We start from the raw sequence: 18,119 nt of genomic DNA, 5'->3' as shown, positions 1-18,119 counted from the left end.
CACAATACAAACAATATATGTTAGTGTTATATAAAAGTATGTCTGTAACCTATATAGTTGTATAATCGGTTTATTATATATGAAATTATACTCTCTCCATCCCATTGGAAGGGTGATTTTTATTATTTGCGTGTAGATTTTTTAATATTAGTATTATTTTAGATTGTAGTAAAAAAGAAAAAAAAATATTTGTATTAGTATGGTATAATATAAAAGTAATAACATTTGTGTAATATATTATAAGTTGAAAAAATATTTATTATGTTATGTACGGAGTATCGTTGCTAAATTACTATTTTCACTTTTCATTTCAATGAGTATTATTACTATTTTCACTTTTCATTTCCTCGCCTCATAAAACACATTCCAAAGTTTCTAGAAGGCGTCTTTCGCTATCATTGTCTTTGTGTAATTTGCTCTTACACACTTTTTATTTTATTTTATTTTTTTGGTCCCCTTTGTGAAATCTTAATTAACTTGTGGTGATTAGTCAGGTTTAATGTCGTAATTCACAAAATAATCCATACAAACCCACCAATTAGTACACAATAAATTATTCGATTAATGTTTGATTCAATCTATTTTAATTCAAATATTGATGTTGCCCTTGGTTATGCGTTTGGGGTATTTATTAGTAATTGTTTATATATACAATGCAGATCAGGGGCTAAATATTTTATTCAGTACATGTGCTGACTCTTTAAAATTAATTAGGATAATTAGATTAATATTATAAATGGGTTTTTTTGGGTCAATTGCGATATAGTGAGGTAATACATTCATTTGCTGGTAAATCTTTCAAAAATGGGGACAACATCAATAGATGTCGGAATTCTATTTGCGCATATATGATTAATGACTGCGTTTCTCTAAAAATTCGATCTTTTCATCCGACATGGTATCAGAGCCTAATTAAACTTATAATGTTGTTCCTAAGTTTGATCATCTTCCCTTATTTTGTCCATAAATATGCAAATATCTTCACCTAGTAATTTCATGAAGTATAATTCTTCCAAGTAATAAACCTTTTCACCCTGGTAAACACTGAAATTATTTTATCTAAATATACATCAACATATTAAGGAAAAGATAAAAATTTCACTAAGTTTCCTATACCAACACAAAATCTACAGCAATTTGTTAAGGATGAGACAGACTGATTCAAGCCAAAAATAGAAAATAAAAATCATACTGGCCAAAGTTTTTGTATTAAGCATAGAAGGGGTCTATGAGTAATATAATAGACCCAAAATTTATTCGATTTGATGCAAGTTTTATTATTGGTTTGTATTCTGTATACCTGGAAATGTAAAGAGTAGTTGCATGGCAGCCGACGATCTTCTTACTTTTGCCGTTTATAAATCTTTGCCAAGAATGATTTCAACACTGCCTGCACTTCCTTTCTAGGGTGTGTCTCGATTGAGTTGGTTATCCTCGTGTAGCTGCTCTTTTCGTATTCCGAATAAACATCCTGCGAATCAAACAACACGATGAATTGTCGAATGTTGAGATTCATACAATGCACTTTAGATGTATGAATTAGTGATGGTGGAGACATGAAACCTGTAGCTTGAGAACTTCATAGAGCTCTTTGACTTTAGCTACACATGCAGGGTTGTCCTTTCCATAATTCTCCTGCAAGAAACATCAAATTACAAGAAATCCCGACAATGATATTATGAGACTGATCTAGCATGGATGATTATACATAGAGGATTTTCTTTTGGTCATCGTTGCAGAGCTCGATGGCTTTCGCTACCAACCAAGAGCACTTAAAATCTTCAATATCTGTTCCAATCTGAAAATAATAATAAAAGAAAATGGTAAAAACAAGAAAGGGCATACATGTGTTCACGTGAGATCAATGGAGACGATATGTGCGCTAGAAAATGGAGTCGTTAACAATGTAAAATCTTACCTTGCCAATGACCTCTGGATCGCCAAAGCAATCTAGATAATCATCCTACAGAAATTTGGAAATCAATCATAAAAAGAATGGTTGGGAACTTGTATGAGCTTTTATATGGAGGCATTGTTTACCTGAACTTGAAAGTAGACACCCATTTCGATTAGAACGTCCTTTACATTGACATGATCATCCAAGTTCTCACCAAACATAAGAAGTGCACATGCCACCTGCGTTGATTTGCCATACCAAATTGAACAACCAACTGGTTAAGTAAGATCTTTCAGGCTTAGGCAATGAACTTTACTACATCTTAATTCTTCGAACCTATATTAAGTTCTCATGTCATGGAGGGAATTTATAGATATAGAGGTGTGGCAACCAAATAAAAGTTTTCCACTTTGTTCTGTTCAACTCGTATGGTTCCATGAATAACGAGAACATCCGATATCTTTAGTTTCATGAAATGCAACCTTGATATTTAAGGATCTTGTATAGGTGCACCGGAAGTACTTCCTAATGACAACTATTGCTTTTCTTCAACTAAATATTCTTTAAGAGATAAGGAAAACATGATTTTCAATTTGATGCATTATTGATCAGGTTTTTATCTTATGATCAGCAATATGATCCCTGCATCTACTCTTTCCCAAAAAATTGATCAGAATAGCTCCTATTAGACTATATAACAGAAAGAAAAGATTTAGAAGCCGCCAAAGCCCCAGAAGAAATTAATAAATACAAGTAGATAGATTAAGCAGAAAGAATGGGGCATGATTGCATCTTCTCTCACCTAACTGACTCCAGGCTATATTCTTGTTTAGAAATGAAGTGCTTACTTACAGGAAGATAAAAGGAGTAATAGGCAGTTTTGTATTGAACAATTCGACGATGCCTGTAAAAATACAGGATATTGAGTTTGGAAGAACCAAAGTTATGTAATAACATATGGAAAAATAGAAGCATTGAATGAATATTGTCTATTATATTCACTTCTTCTTGGAGCAAATTTGTATCATGTGTATAAAATATGCATAGCATTCATATCATAGATTGAACATAAGTAAAGTGCGAAACACAGTTATGCAGAAGATTGATGCTTCATATGTGACATTGCTGGGCAATTAAGAATGGGGACGAATCTATTTCTCACTTACAAAGGTAACGAGTACTTTGATAATTCCTTCTCTCCAACAAGTGTAGTGATCAAATCTATCATCTGTCCATGAGTTGTCTGAAACTCCACCTGTTAACTCATGAAATAACATTATAAAAAGGCAAAGTATCTTTTGAGGAAGACAATCAAAAAGCTTATTCTAAGGGTAGAAATAAACCTCATTAAATAAATCTAACAGATCTGCATAGTAAGGCTTTCCTTTAAAATGCTTTTTGAGGATTCTTGGAATATGATTGCGAAGTATTAACCCATCATTTGCAGCTATCATTCCGACCTGGATGTTTTCAGAAAGAGCACAGTTCTTTCCATTCACAAACATTATCGAGTAAAGAAAGAAAAAGTATTATCATTCAAGAGCCATACATTGGGTAATCTGAACCAACAGGGCTGGCCACGGCGCGTATGAGATCCATCCATTATATCATCAAGAACAAGGAAATAGGCTTGTAGCTACGACACAATTGTTTTGTATTAGAGTGTCAAAAATAATTTGCTGTGGATAGAACAACAAGTGAGACAATGTAATCAACTTAAATGGATATGCATCCAGAAGCATTAGAAACAAATCAATAGCGTAATAATTTCATACCCACTCAACACACCATCCAAGTGCACAAGCAAGAAACACCTCATCATCTGTCAATTCTTGCCCTAATTTGAGCAGCTTATAACTGTCAATGACGGAGAGCCCACGGTTCAGCTTTCCTGCAAAAAATGGGGAGAATTCAATTCATCCTGGAGTAGTTCTGCAATGAACCTCATAATTACGGATAGTCATGATTTAAAAGAGCAACCTACGCTACAAAGGAATATGAGTTAGTGCCAGATAACAGCAAAGAGTTTAATAATACCTTTGGGCACATTGTAGTCCAACATCTACAAGACAATTGCAAAAGGTTACGATTAGGCATGAAAAAGGATTTAAACATATGTTAGAATTGAAAACTTGCCAGAATTTGATATTACAAAAGGCAGAAATGTAAGACATATACAAATTCATTTTAGAAAGATGTGCAGAGGAATTCTGAACACAAGTTAACAACCAATCTTGATCAAACCATGTCTATTATGATCGTTAGCAATCATCAACCATGCTTCTACACTGTAAAGTTTGAAATTCTGGAGGAAGGTTAATCAAGAGACTAATTAGATCCATTTTTCTTTGAAATATTTAGAAAAAACATCTCCAAGGGAAAAATCACATCACCATTCAATTTAAAAAACAATACTGCCAAAACACAGGTAAGAAAAACCACCAAAAAGAGAAACAATGAAGTAAGACAGAGACCAAGCTACAATACTCCCTTCTTTACACAGAAACTCAAAATCGTATACACATCAGCGTCCGCTGTATTAATAGCTGTGTCGCGGTCTCTCTCAGTGGTAGACGATGGAGTGAGAATGGTAATCTTTGTGTTTGTGTAGTTCTATGGAACTATTATCAAATTTTTACAGCGAACAAAATATGTTAGCCGAGAATGATTTTTAACCTACAAAACTGAAGATAACTTGTGCTACAAAAATCATCAATAAACTGAAAAATAAAAATTACAAACAGTAGCAAGAAGAATTGCTAAAACATAGAATTATTACCCGCTCAACCCACTGGCGCGAATCGTCGGTGAACTCAAAAGCGGAGTCGTTCAACAGCTCGGATTTCAAGATAGAGTAAACCTCCAAGAACTTAGACTTGATATCGGCCATTGTTGGATTAGAAGGTCCCGACTGCAAGCTTGCTTTGCCTTGCCTGAATCAACGGCAGCAACTTAGGCGGATATGCTCTCTTTGTTTTGAAGCAGAGGAGAATTAGCAGAGAGCTTTCGGTGACAAATAATAAATGAGAATCCTTTCATGTTTTTTTTTTTTAAAACCTATTTTATTAAATGCACACCTAAATAAATTTTATTTTTATTTCCAAAGTATTGTATAGATAAATATATTCTTAAAAATATAAAATTGCATCTGCAATCTTCTTATCACCGCAATTCTTGATAGCAGTTAGACTGTCCGATTTAAATTTATTTTTTATTTTTAAAAAAGGGAAAACAACCTGGTAGAAAAATAAATAAATAAATAAATTATAAAATCAAACTTAAAAATATACATAATTTAGCAGATTAATAGAGTATATCTTAACAAACTTGAACCATCAATATCATGCAAGTATTCAATCCTTTTTCATCAATTTTATCAAATTTCAAATAGTACATAACAATTTTTGAAGTTATAGTTATTGTTATATCATTAATGTACAAATACAATTTTTTTTAATTTTTTTTTAATAACATGAGAATTTATAGTCACTACAATCTTAGCCTACAAACTATAAGTCGGTAAAATAAGTCACACTATGCTAATTATGTGAAACAAATAAGATTTGAAGACATCTAAAGTTGAAACACATAATTTATTCTTTATATAACAACTACATTTCCATGTAGAACAATATTGTTTTGAGAGCTAAAGCATGCAAGTTCCTCTAATGCTACATAGGTGATCGATTTTCGAACTCTTCACTTGAATAAGTCTATTACAAGAATGATTTCAACACCTCTTGCACTTCCTTGCGCGGATGAGCTTCGATCAACTTGGTTATCTTGTCATAACTACTCGCCTCATACTCCAAATAAGCATCCTTTAAAATAAGGTTGTAAATGAAATTGATATATAGTAATGATGTAATGCATTAAAAAAATATTTTGAGCTAAGGTAGACGAAAAAAACCTGAAGTTTGAGAACCTTATAAAGCTCCTCCACTTTCGCAATGCATATGGAGTCATGCTTCCCATAATTTTCCTGATAGATATGCTCGATTAAAGAAATATATTGGCGCCAATGATTGTAAAAAGATCCGATGTTAATGTAGTTTGGATGGTACATAGAGTGTTTTCTTCTGCTCATCGTTACAAAGATCAAGAGCTTTCACCACCAACCAAGAGCAATTAAAATCTTGAATATCGGTACCTCTCTAAGAAAGCAAAAATGGCAAAAGTTTATTCACTTATGCGAGAGGAGAATGCACCATAATTCATGTAAAAGATTTACCTTCCCGCCTGCAACTGGATGACCAAAACAATTGAGGTAGTCGTCCTATGAAATGTAAGAAAAGTTAGTGATCACAGATCACCACCATAGTAAAATCTTCAGGTTCAAGTTTTTTTTGAGCTACAATGAATGTCGGGGAACCAAAGCATTGAGTAGGTATTAGTCTAGTGTTCTTGATTATATGGGATTCATATGCTAAAATCACTTACCCGGACTTGAAAATAAATAGCCATTTCGATAAATATCTCCTGATTAATGTCATGATTGTTATCCATGTTCTCATCGAACATGAGAAGTGCACACATTACCTGTCAAGATCTTGGCAAGGTTAAATAATTCAAACCACTAGAGGTTGAGTTAATGAAAATCATAAGTTCTTCTTTGCCTGCATTAGATAGGTGAGTGACTGATGAACAACAGGCCAGGTGACCCTAAACACTATCCAAATGTATGAAAAACTCCAGAATTACACATTTGAGAGGCTAAACAGAGAATCGGGCGCAATTGCTTTTACTTATCGGGTTGATCACAACCTAAATCATCAAACAGAACATTAAGAGGTAACTCACCGGAAGATATAACGAGTAATAAGCAGTTTTGTATGCAACAGTTTGGCGATATCTGTGACAAAAAAAACATTATGTAAATGAGATATATGATGTGCTAAAAGTAGAAGTATTAATAATACAACCAAATCATATAATGAAGTATCATTATGTATCTATGATATAATTAAGATGATTAAGTAGATGTAAACACAATATTCAAACTTTATATACAAAAATTACAGATCTCACTAGGGGACTCATAAAGACAACTTAATTTTGAGCACCAGTAGTTAAACAGCCAATTTTAAAGTTCTACTTACAAAGACAAAGAAAACTTCGATAGGTCTTTCTCTCCAACACGAGTGTGAACCAAATTCATCACCTGTCCATGAGTTGCACGATACTCCACCTATTAACTCATAAAATGGCATTAGAACAGTGCAAAGGAACATCTTGTAAGGAAACGTATCGAGCTGTAAACAAACCTCATTAAACAGATCCACCAGATCCACATAGTAAGGTTTTCCTCTGAAATGCTTCTTAAGAATCCTTGAAGTATACTTATGAGTGTGAAGTGTTAAACCAACATTCATTCGAAGCGATCCCATCTTAGAGATGATCATAAAGAACACAGTAATAACAATTTCTCAGATGTTATGTAGGTGAGGAAGATAAACAAATGTTATCCTTTTTTAAGGAGCACACCTTGGACACTTTGAACATATAGGAATCATCATCGTGGGACTTAGAGTCATCAGTTACGCCATTAATAACAGAAAAATATTTTTGAAGCTGCATGAATAACATTGCTATTAGCTCCAGCAAGCCACATACATTACCATTAATAAAAGACAAAATGAGACACAATTATGAGAGTAATTGTATTCGAAGTAACACCAGGTCCTCATACCCATTCCAAGCACAATCCAAGTGCACAACTGAGAAACTCTTCATCCTCTGTAAGTGCTTCCCCTTGTTTCAGCAGCCTATAGCTGTTGAGTACAGAAAGCCCAAGGTTCAGCTCACCTGCATTCGAACACAAAGACAGGGGACAAGTAGTTTGACTTCTATTGATACCCAAAATGCATCCAATGATCAAGACAGAAAATTTGATTAACAATTAATGACAGAAAACAATGGTGGACCTTGAAAACAGAAACCAAAACTACAAAGAAAACTGTCATGGTGTAAGAATTACAACAAAGACTAGAATCCTACCTTCCGGAGCATTGTAGTCAAACATCTGCAAAAGAAAAAAGTGGCCATACCAACATAGATATAATTAGGCAAAATACATGATTAATATAAATAGTCTAAATATTTGAAAAATAACTCCCACTCAATAGAAGAACTGTCCATAAATTCAAATTTTTCGGATAACAAATACATATTTATTTGATGTGGGCACATTTTAATATAACAACTTAGCAGTTCGTCCTCTTAGTCCTCCAGGGCCTAAATAACTCAAATTTCTCCCATGATCTATTTGTTTCAATGGACTAAAACTTGAGATACGGGTGTAAACCAAACAAAGATTCATAAGTGGTTGTCAATGGAGTTAAAGTTACCAAAATCAGAGTAATAGCTATCAAGTTATGCCGAATTGCTCCACTTATAGTTCCTCGAACCAGATTTTCTGAACGAACCATAGTCAATCCAAATTGATCTTGTAAAGGATCTGCTACAGAACAAATGCACTACAAGATGGAAAGCCAACTGGATCCATTGAACAAATCTGGCTATCAAACTTTGCTCCCGAGTACCATATGCAAGCATTACATCACTATGAACATAAAATCAAATGTGTTGTTTGGAAAGAATATGATCAAAGACAAAACACAATAGAGAAGAAATAGTGGAGAAATCTTCCGGGCTTTTACTTATAGTGACATTTGTGAATACAAATCCTAAACCTTTGCTCGAATGCCTAGCTTAGTAAACATGTCCAAACCACTTGTAAGCAACCAAATTGCCTAACATAGGAGATTATAAGTAAATTGGAAAACAAGATTAAAATTATCTGGTGAATGTCGAGCCACTATTTCCAAAGGAATGCGAAATAACATTAAAATATAACTCTCAACCTACCAAATTATATATGATTCAAAATCTGGAACTTCAAACAACAGTAATAACAGAGAATTCAAACTGAAGCCATGTCATTACCCCCTCAAGCCATTGGCGAGAAAAGTCATTGTGCTCAAATACAGGGTCATTCAATAACTCTGATTTCAATACAGAGTACACTGCCATGAACTTGGACTTGAGATCCGCCATGGCTGGATTGCTAATCACGCAGTGATTTAATGTGTAGAACAGCGGCAACAAATTTCCGTTGCGCACCTAAATCCGGGAGCAAGAGTGAGCCGAACCGCTTCATTTTCCACTGCATTAAATACAATCCTTTGTGCTCAAGAATCCTCTGGCCTCTGAATATGGAGATGACTTGTTTATTCCTTTTCCTTCGCATTTTTTCCCTTCCTTTTCTTATGATGCGATGCACCTCCTCCACGTTCTTTTCCTGATTTCTTCGCGAAACCTTCGAATTTCCACGCGGGATAAAAAACGATCGAATTGCGGTTGTTTGTTTCTTGGCGAAAGAGAAAATAAAAAATAAAAAAAAAATCCAAAAAATCAAAGCCCAGTATAATCAAAATATATGTCCGCAAGGGATGGGCCGGTGACTCATGACGGTATGGGTTCGGATCATCTGCTATATATAGTTTGTTAATAATTTTAAAATTATCTAATACAATTAATTTTTTAAAGAAAATTATAAACAATAATTCATTTGATTTTTTGTCGTTTTATCTTTTATAAATATTTGAGATATTTGAATAAAAAAATTTAAATATTTTAATTAAGAAAATGCCATAATAACATTTTGATTAAATTTATAAGAGTGCCAACACATATTTTAAAAATTATATAAATATTACATAATAAAAATACAAACTAAAAAAATTAAGAGGCCGTGTACAATAACGATGTATTTGCGTTGTTGTCAAAAAAAAATTCGGAAAAAATTGGTCAAGAAAGAAGAAGGTAAGATGGAAATTAATGCTAAAAATTTAATTAGAATTAATCGAAAAAAACTGTAAAAATATGAAAAATGAAAAAATTGCAGATAAAATAGAAGAAGGAGATCACAATGGTGACTGTGCTAATATTAGGCCTGACAAAAATTAACTCGACCTGATAACCCGACCCGAATCTGACCTGAAATAGTTGGGTTTGGGTTGAGATTTTTGACCCAATTAATAATTGGGTCAAACCCGTTTAACTCATTTAATTAAATGGGTCAGGTTAAGGTCTACATTTTCGACCTGAATATTATTTTAAATTTAAATATATTTTTTAAATTTTATCAATACAATTCAATATTTATGGCCAATTTTATAAAAATAAATAATAAAAAATAAAGGATTGTGTTGTGTACTATTACGTAGTGTTTGTTAATTCAATTCTTGAATATCGGTTTCATGATATGAATAAATAATTTTTTGCTTTAATATGTATATATAATATGCATTAAAAAGTTTTGTTAATATAAATTATAATTTTAAATTAAAATTTAAATATTTTAGATTTAAACGGGTTATATGAGTCAGATTCAAGTTGACCCAATTAATAAAAGGTCCTGAACTCGACCCGACCTGATCCGTTTGCCAATCCTAGCTAATATGCTCTATTTATTTGTTTATTTTGAATCATACAACAACTCCAACCACATTCGCTTCCACCTTTTTTTGACTGCTTCAAATGTACTTAGACCGGCTTGATTTGAACTTTTTGTTCGGCTAAAACGTTGTGCTGGACCAATCCAATTAATTTTGAGCGTGTACAGTTTGTTTAGAGTTTTGATTCAAATAATGAAAAAATACATATATCAAAACAAAATATAGTAATTTATTGTCGCATTCTAACCAATTGAAATGATCTTTTGATCAATCGTGATATTATTTGGATCCCATTAAAAATGAGAATTCAGAATCTCATTTATTGATCAATCAAAGAAAATTCAATTGCTAAAACAATTATAGATTGTTTTGGGATTCTTTTTTTCTTCGAATAAAAAAAAAAAATTGTTTATAATTGGAATAAAATTGATAAATTTATTATATTAAAATCAAAATTGATACAATTTTTGTTATATTATGATTAATATTGAATTTTTTTATTTTTATTTTTTTTTTAAAAAAACACGATTCACGTGTTTAGATAATAAAAATATAGCGACAATTCTTTTTGGGTCGATAAGGTCCAAAATATAAGCGTGGCCCATAAATTGAAATGGCTTGTATAAATAAAGAATATTCCAAGAATGATGAGATTAATATTTATTTATATAACAGAAATAATTATTTAAATTTATTTTTTTACAAGTCCAAAAATCCAAACCCGTAGAAGTGGCCGACATTGACAAAACGGGTAAAACTAAATTCAGCTACCCCTTTCGTTCTGACGGTCTCAGACCACTTCTCTCTCGATCTCATAGGTAAAATTGAATTGAAGGGTGTCGAACCCTAATCTATTGAGGGATTTGAGTCCCTTTGCCGATACGGTTGATTTTCTTGGATCTTGGTTCTATTGATCGGGTTGGTTTAGGTTTCGTTGGCAGGCAGAACTGTGTATAATCGAAGATCGTGAAATTAGGGTTCCGATATGACGACCGCAGCAAGACCTACTTGGGCTCCTGCAAAGGGTGGGAACGAACAAGGCGGGACGCGGATATTCGGCCCATCTCAGAAGTATTCTTCAAGGGATATCGCCTCTCATACGACATTAAAACCGAGGTCTGTTTTCGTCTCACTATTCGTTTGGTTATTGTTATTTTGGCGTTGCTTTTTCGTTTTGGTTGATTTACTGATTCGCTTAATTCGTTGTATGTCGGTGTGTTTTGGGATTGTTTGGATGAAAATGTTGATGCTGAATATTATCCTTCTATTAAACATTTTCCCTTAATGTTTTAAATATCTGTATCCAATTTTAAAATTGTTATATGGAAGAGAAGATTAGCTGACTCTTAAAAGCACTTGAAAGGATCTTTTCGCGGTTCTAAGACATTGAGCTACATCATCTGGTTTTCATATATACTTTTGGTGATGCTTTACTGTCAATTTTGAATAGACATGAGACAACACTATATATATGATTTTCTTTTCTTGGGTATTCGGCTAATTATATATTTCTACTTTATGTATTTCATGTAGTGTTTAATCGGTAAGACACTATTTCTGGCTGGGTTGCCTCGACCTCACTTTATCCGCCATTATAAAAGCTGTCTTTTAGTCCAATTTTCTGTTTACAATATGTTATAGATTGTTCAATTGAAGAGTAGACTCGATTACTGAAATAGGTTTTGGGGATTCTCTTGTTTTTGCCAAAACCCGCTTCTTTTCACTCTTCCATCTCTCTTTTTTAAGTTGTATGAATAGATAGAAGGGTACAGCAAAATGAGTTCAGTTGGTTTATCCTGACGTGATTGTGCTTATTTCCTTGTATTGAAATAAGCGTTTCCCTTATGCTCACTTCTTTTGGTATGAAAATTTGCTTGTTAATTTATTTCTGCAAGTATGTTGCGTTTTTTCCTGCACTAAGACTGTTGCAATGTGATTGTTGCTGCAGAAAAGAAGGGCAAGATACTCATGATGAGCTGCAGAGAAGGAATCTTAGGGATGAACTTGAGGAGCGCGAGAGGAGGCATTTCTTATCAAAGGGTATGGTCTTCTAATGTACTTTATTAAGTATCTCATACAAACATTTTCTTACATTTCTGATGGATGAGGTGTTATTAATTGTGGAGCATAATACATGTTGCAGAGGAAAGGAATCGTCGGAAGGAAGGTCATCTTCTGTTGGAAGGTAAATTATTTGATATTCTTGTTTAGGATTTTAAACTGAGACGAAGTATGGCAGATGGAATTTTGGTGTTTATTATAATGGTGCCTCTATTTTCAGGACCTAGGAGAGATGTTGAAGATCGAATTGTTCCTCGAAGTGTAGATGCTGATGATGCTGATGTGGATGCTCCTAGTGATGATAGGTTAGTCCTATTTCTTTATCATTCACTAGTTTTGATGGTGCTTCTTTAATTACTCTTAATTATAATTTTGTAGTGATGAGGACGACGACGATGATGATGATGGTGATGATGAGGAAGCACTCTTGGCAGAACTTGAGCGCTTAAGGAAAGAAAAGGCAGAGCAGAAAGAACGCGAGGTAAGTCATGCTGATGTCTGGATTCCTGGATTTCCATAGCTGCTTAATAAATTGAATGGTTGTGTTCGAGAGCGCATCAGCATAGCCTATTAGTCAACTTCTATTTCGATTTAGCATATACTCCCACTCCCTCCGTCCCACCTTACTTGTCCGGTTTCTTATAGATACGAGAATTTAAGAAGATTAAAAAATTATAAAGTATAAAATTGAAGTATAATTATTTTCCAAGAAATGAAAGGGACACGGATATGGAAAATGTAGACAATTTATGTCGGATGGAGGGGGTATTATTATAGAACTGCATTTAAGTATTTTCCCATCCGCTGTGTTGAATGCAGACAATATAGGCAGTCAAATTTTCTGAAGGTTAGATTCTGTAGTAAGTTGATTTTATGGAGAAAATAGCTCTGATGTTTGGTTTCAAATTTCACTAGATCTAGAAACTATTTTGGGTTTGTTTCGAGTACCTGCCAATTTGTGCCAAGAAAAGCTTATAAAATGTCAACTTGATTGTTTTTTTTTTTTTGGTACTGATTTATATTGCTATTATAGTGCGTAAAATCTTAGCGAAGTGCGTGTTTATGGCAGGAACGACAAAGGCAGGAAGAAGAGCTGAAAGCTAAAGAAGAGCAGTTGCTGCTTGGAAATCCTCTGCTGAATAATCCCACTAGCTTTAGCGTGAAGAGAAGGTAATGAAAAATCATTCTTCACCTGTTTCTGTTCTCCTCTACACAATTATATCTTGAAGAAGTATTCCTTGGTAAAGTGCTTACTGAATTTCTGTTTGTTCAGATGGGATGATGATGTGGTTTTCAAGAACCAAGCTCGTGGAGAGGCTAAAGCGCCCAAGCGTTTCATCAATGATACCATCAGGAATGATTTCCACCGAAAGTTCCTCCAGAAGTACATGAAGTAATGTCTTTACATATATTAGCCAAAAAACATGTGTGGTATGAACAAGACTTTTACAAGAGCCATAGGTCCTTCGATACATTCTGTCCTCTGTGTGGTTTAAACTTGTTTTAATTGGAACTGATTCCTGTACTGCATGCATTAGACTTGCTTGGCAAATTTGTTGAAAAATTATCACAATCGGTGGACAAGTTTCTTGAGTAAGTTGCATATGTCTTTGGAATGTTTCTAAATGTCCTTGGTTCTTGAAATCAATCATTAAATCAATCACCAATGATCATGTGATGAACATTATCTAAGCAACCCCTTTGCCCTAATTTGTTGAATCAATAACCAACTCAACAAATCTTGGCTGCTACTCAAAAAAAAAAAAAAAAACTCTTGAAGGCAACAAGTGACCAACAGCAGCACCAAACACCATCCATTTCAAGGTTTACCCTTGAATTCACCCACCCTTTTTAGGGGCAGGCATAAACAACTATCAAGAACTACAAGATAAATAAATTAAATGGACTCCTTTCCCCCTCACTAAATAATAAAAAATAAATCTTGAGGGTGGGTTCTTTCCACAACAAACACTGTAACTATCAACCCCTTTTGTAGGCTACATTCCAAATACAGTTACAGGGTGATTCCATTGAAAACAAAATACCCTTTTTCTTTAAATTTATTTTCACTGTGTATGTGTTTTATTTTTTCCATGTGAGCCTGACAGTAAAAGCAGAAGATCCGTGATATCCGACTCAGTAGTTTTTGACAGATTCTTGATGGCATCTTAAGTTTCCTTAAACAAGAAAAAAAGACTCACTTTTTAATTAATGCTGCATCATCACCCTCACCCTACACTACCACCCCATCAATAAAATAAAGCCGTTTCCAGCATTCAATATACCCTTTCTTGTGAAAAACAAAACAACCCACAAAAATATTTCAGTGATTCACTCAGCCATCTGTCCTGAAATTGCTATTCTTTAAGTGACACACCTCATACCTACATAAATGTCTTTACTGCTGCAGTCTCTGATATCATTTTTGGTTATCTGTTAGAGAACCCTTTTCCCTACCCACCCACCCACCCCCAAGCCTCAATCATATTATCACAAGTTTTTTTTCTTTGAGGGTGTACCATGATTTGGCTTTAGCACATCATTCTATTTGCACCCTTCGGCAAATGCATTTATGGGATTGATCAATCTTCTGTTGGGAAGAAATGAGAGAAGATTCATCAAGAGAAAAGACAGTGATGCAGGGGAAGCAGGTTTGTTTTTGTTTTTATTTCATTTTGGGTTTTAGATTCATGTTTTGTGTTCTTGCGAAGCATTTTTTGTAATAATTGTGGATTATGTGTTGGGAGATTCAACAAACCATTTTAATTTCATCCTCGGATTCTCACAAATTGTTGTTATCATTCATTCAAAACTACTTTCTTGCATTCATTGCCTAAAGATCCAATTCATTTCAAGAATTGGTGTCACTGATCATCAATGGTTGAGAAATGAGAATTCCCAAATCAAGACAGCCAACAAAAACCATAATCCTGTGTAGTGTGTACTAATCCATTCCTCAAAAATTTATGCAATAACTCATCTTTTCTCACTACTTCAATAACCAAATTTACAATGCATCTCTTCGATCAGGCCGCGCGTTGGAAGAACTCCGAAGCTCCCTCTACAACGAGCTTCGAACATCCGAAGGCGCCAAGCGACAGCAGCAACGCTTCTGCGGGCCTGCCGTTGCTTTGAGCTTCAATTTTGTAGTGGCTGTTGGCATCATTTTTGGCAATAAGATGGTCTGTCATTTGTCATTTGTTATCTTTCTTGATAGAATTCTTACAGCAGATCATATGAATTGAGAGCATATATTATCACCAAAGTTTCGTCGATAATTATTTATGATATGTTGTTTCTTACAACAGGTTATGGGAAGAGTTGGATTCAATTATCCTATATTCTTAACTCTCATTCATTACACCATTGCTTGGATTCTTCTCGCCCTATTCAGACTGCTTTCGTTGCTCCCGGTGGCGCCTCCTTCCAAGACCACGCCTTTCTCGTCGTTATTCACTTTAGGAGCCATCATGGCTTTCGCCTCCGGGCTTGCAAACACCAGCTTGAAACATAATAGGTGTGTCTATATACTGAATTATCGATTACTTTAGTCCAATGTTGCGTGGGTTGCCTTATAATTTTTTGTTGTTGTTTTCCAGCATCGGGTTCTATCAGATGGCGAAGATCGCTGTCACTCCGACGATCGTTGTCGCAGAATTCGTTCTCTTTAGAAAGCTCATATCATTCCACAAGGCATTACAAAGAACATGTCTTCTTATTACAACCTTTACTCCTCAGCTGTTAAAAAACTTGAGTTGTAATGCTAAGACATCATGTGCAGGTTGTTGCTCTGGTCGTTGTCTCGTTCGGCGTGGCAGTTGCAACGGTGACGGACTTGGAATTTAATGTCTTTGGCGCCTGCGCCGCAGTCGCGTGGATAATCCCGAGCGCCGTCAACAAGATTCTCTGGTCGACTCTGCAGCAACAGGGCAACTGGACCGCGCTCGCGTGAGTGAATTATATATATATATATATATATAGTTGCGACGAGTTTTCTTACAACAACAATTATCATCATCGTGTAATATAATATGTATATGTATAGGTTGATGTGGAGGACTACGCCGGTGACGATCTTCTTCTTGTTAGCTCTAATGCCGTGGCTCGACCCTCCCGGCGTGCTGTCCTTCCCGTGGGACGTCAAGAATGTCACCGCGATCCTCATATCCGCTCTCCTCGGCTTTTTATTACAATGGTCCGGAGCGCTCGCACTCGGGTAAGAATACAATGAAACAGTACTATGTTTACACATATATATATATATATATTGTTAAACGAGCAGTGATACTATTTATCAACAGTAATTTTTGTTACTTTTTTAACTACAGGGCGACATCTGCAACGACTCATGTGGTTTTAGGACAGTTCAAGACATGCGTGATTTTGCTAGGAGGGTATATGGTTTTCGGGTCGGACCCGGGTTTTGTGAGCATTTGCGGCGCAATGGTGGCTCTCGGAGGCATGTCGGTTTACACGACATTGAGCATGAAAGAATCGGCGAGGGAGAAGAAGGGGACGGGTGGCTTTCCGTTGCCATCGATTCAGGCAGTGGCGTCGGTTGGAGACGACGATCGTGAGTTACTCGGAAAGAAATCGCCGGTTGCCGACGGCGGCGGCGGCAACGACAACTGCAGCAACAGTGTTGTTACAACAACATCAGCTGTTTGATATGGGCATACACACACATGCCTAAATGGATTTTGTTGAGTGACATGCAATGCAATTTGTATAGAAATTAAACTAATGAAAGTTCAATGGATTGCATTTTTCCGATCCTTCAAAGTTTGAATTTTTGTATGGGAATAGTAAAAAATTAAATTGATATAACTCTTGATGTTATATAAATATGTAGTTAATGTGATATTGTAATTTTCAAATTGCATTCAAACAGTTAGAATAGGAGATGGTCTTAGGATGGATTTGTTTGAGGGTGGTATTGTCCAAGGGGTTTTAAAGTTGTCAATTAGGCCATTCTGGCCCATTGCACTTTAATTAGTATAAATAGTCTCTCTTTAATTAACAAAATACAAACTACAGTCTACGTTCGCCCGATGTGACTTGTTTGTTGAGCCTAAGTTACAGTATTAGATTCGGACTGAATTTATCCAGTGCATACTATATTATTATTATTATTAACGCTGGTAGATCTTTTAATGGTGTAAAATGATCTAATTCACATCTTTGTAACAAGTTAATATTCTTGTGACAATTAAATTAAATGACAATTACATACATGCCATTCATACACAACAATAATTTTTTTTTTAGGGTTTGTTTGTTCGTGGATCCTGGTTTTTTAATAGTAAAAAGTAAAATTGAATAGTTGTTTGATCTGTAAAATAAATTGAATAATAAAATAATTATTCGAAAATGTACACTGGTCACACTAGTAAAAAGTGACCTAAGACCTCGGTATCCTCTCTAATTTTGTTTTTATATATTAAATTAGATGGACAGACACGCAGTTCAAAATTCTCAAAAGAGAAAACAAACCTAAAATTAAAACACAGCTAACACAATCATATATATATATATATATATATATATATGCAATTGATTGATTTAAATCGATACTTAACAAATTAAATTTACAAGTTTCCTAATTTGATAGTTTACAGCATACAGCTCCCATAACTAAAACATGCATTGATTCTAAAATGTTTCAATAACTACTAAGTCTACATTTTACCAAATTTAATCAT

At 34.5% G+C, this 18,119-nt stretch overlaps 4 protein-coding genes across 7 annotated transcripts; 2 read left to right on the top strand and 2 right to left on the bottom strand.

The window, feature by feature from the left end:
* Positions 1-1,160: 1,160 nt before the first annotated feature.
* LOC127254199 (farnesyl pyrophosphate synthase-like) lies at positions 1,161-4,937 on the bottom strand. The gene is made up of 12 exons (XM_051279162.1): positions 4,677-4,937; positions 3,935-3,959; positions 3,673-3,788; positions 3,447-3,533; positions 3,241-3,357; positions 3,064-3,152; positions 2,750-2,801; positions 2,041-2,136; positions 1,919-1,963; positions 1,709-1,798; positions 1,564-1,635; positions 1,161-1,471 (listed from the first exon to the last, which is right to left on the bottom strand). The coding sequence occupies exons 1-12, from the start codon at positions 4,785-4,787 to the stop codon at positions 1,343-1,345; spliced, it is 1,029 nt and encodes a 342-aa protein (XP_051135119.1). The 5' UTR covers positions 4,788-4,937; the 3' UTR covers positions 1,161-1,342.
* Positions 4,938-5,454: 517 nt separating this feature from the next.
* LOC127254201 (farnesyl pyrophosphate synthase-like) lies at positions 5,455-9,281 on the bottom strand. 4 transcript variants are annotated; one of them, XM_051279168.1, is made up of 13 exons: positions 8,843-8,884; positions 8,245-8,312; positions 7,895-7,919; positions 7,587-7,702; positions 7,382-7,468; positions 7,162-7,284; positions 6,997-7,085; positions 6,698-6,749; positions 6,338-6,436; positions 6,129-6,173; positions 5,962-6,051; positions 5,808-5,879; positions 5,455-5,718 (listed from the first exon to the last, which is right to left on the bottom strand). In XM_051279168.1, exons 3-13 carry the CDS (start codon positions 7,917-7,919, stop codon positions 5,614-5,616), a joined length of 903 nt encoding a protein of 300 aa, XP_051135125.1. In that variant the 5' UTR covers positions 8,245-8,312; positions 8,843-8,884; the 3' UTR covers positions 5,455-5,613. The 4 variants fall into 4 exon arrangements, with proteins under 4 accessions (XP_051135125.1, XP_051135124.1, XP_051135123.1 ...); XM_051279167.1 differs by having other exon boundaries at positions 8,245-9,281; XM_051279166.1 differs by lacking the exon at positions 8,245-8,312 and having other exon boundaries at positions 6,997-7,058; positions 8,843-9,281.
* Positions 9,282-11,041: 1,760 nt separating this feature from the next.
* Positions 11,042-14,037, top strand: LOC127254204 (uncharacterized). Its single transcript, XM_051279172.1, has 8 exons — positions 11,042-11,174; positions 11,285-11,472; positions 12,305-12,396; positions 12,500-12,541; positions 12,638-12,722; positions 12,796-12,898; positions 13,487-13,587; positions 13,691-14,037. Exons 2-8 carry the CDS (start codon positions 11,342-11,344, stop codon positions 13,812-13,814), a joined length of 678 nt encoding a protein of 225 aa, XP_051135129.1. The 5' UTR covers positions 11,042-11,174; positions 11,285-11,341; the 3' UTR covers positions 13,815-14,037.
* Positions 14,038-14,892: 855 nt separating this feature from the next.
* Positions 14,893-17,289, top strand: LOC127254197 (nucleotide-sugar uncharacterized transporter 2). Its single transcript, XM_051279159.1, has 7 exons — positions 14,893-15,068; positions 15,448-15,599; positions 15,726-15,934; positions 16,017-16,110; positions 16,199-16,365; positions 16,463-16,633; positions 16,746-17,289. The coding sequence occupies exons 1-7, from the start codon at positions 14,990-14,992 to the stop codon at positions 17,083-17,085; spliced, it is 1,212 nt and encodes a 403-aa protein (XP_051135116.1). The 5' UTR covers positions 14,893-14,989; the 3' UTR covers positions 17,086-17,289.
* The last annotated feature ends 830 nt before the right edge of the window (positions 17,290-18,119 follow it).

Source organism: Andrographis paniculata, unplaced genomic scaffold (genome assembly GCF_009805555.1).
Source record: "Andrographis paniculata isolate CXL003 unplaced genomic scaffold, ASM980555v1 Contig52END, whole genome shotgun sequence".
NCBI lineage: Eukaryota > Viridiplantae > Streptophyta > Magnoliopsida > Lamiales > Acanthaceae > Andrographis > Andrographis paniculata.
The sequence above is the reverse complement of the archived record's forward strand: the minus strand, read 5'-3'. Positions and strand labels throughout refer to the sequence as shown.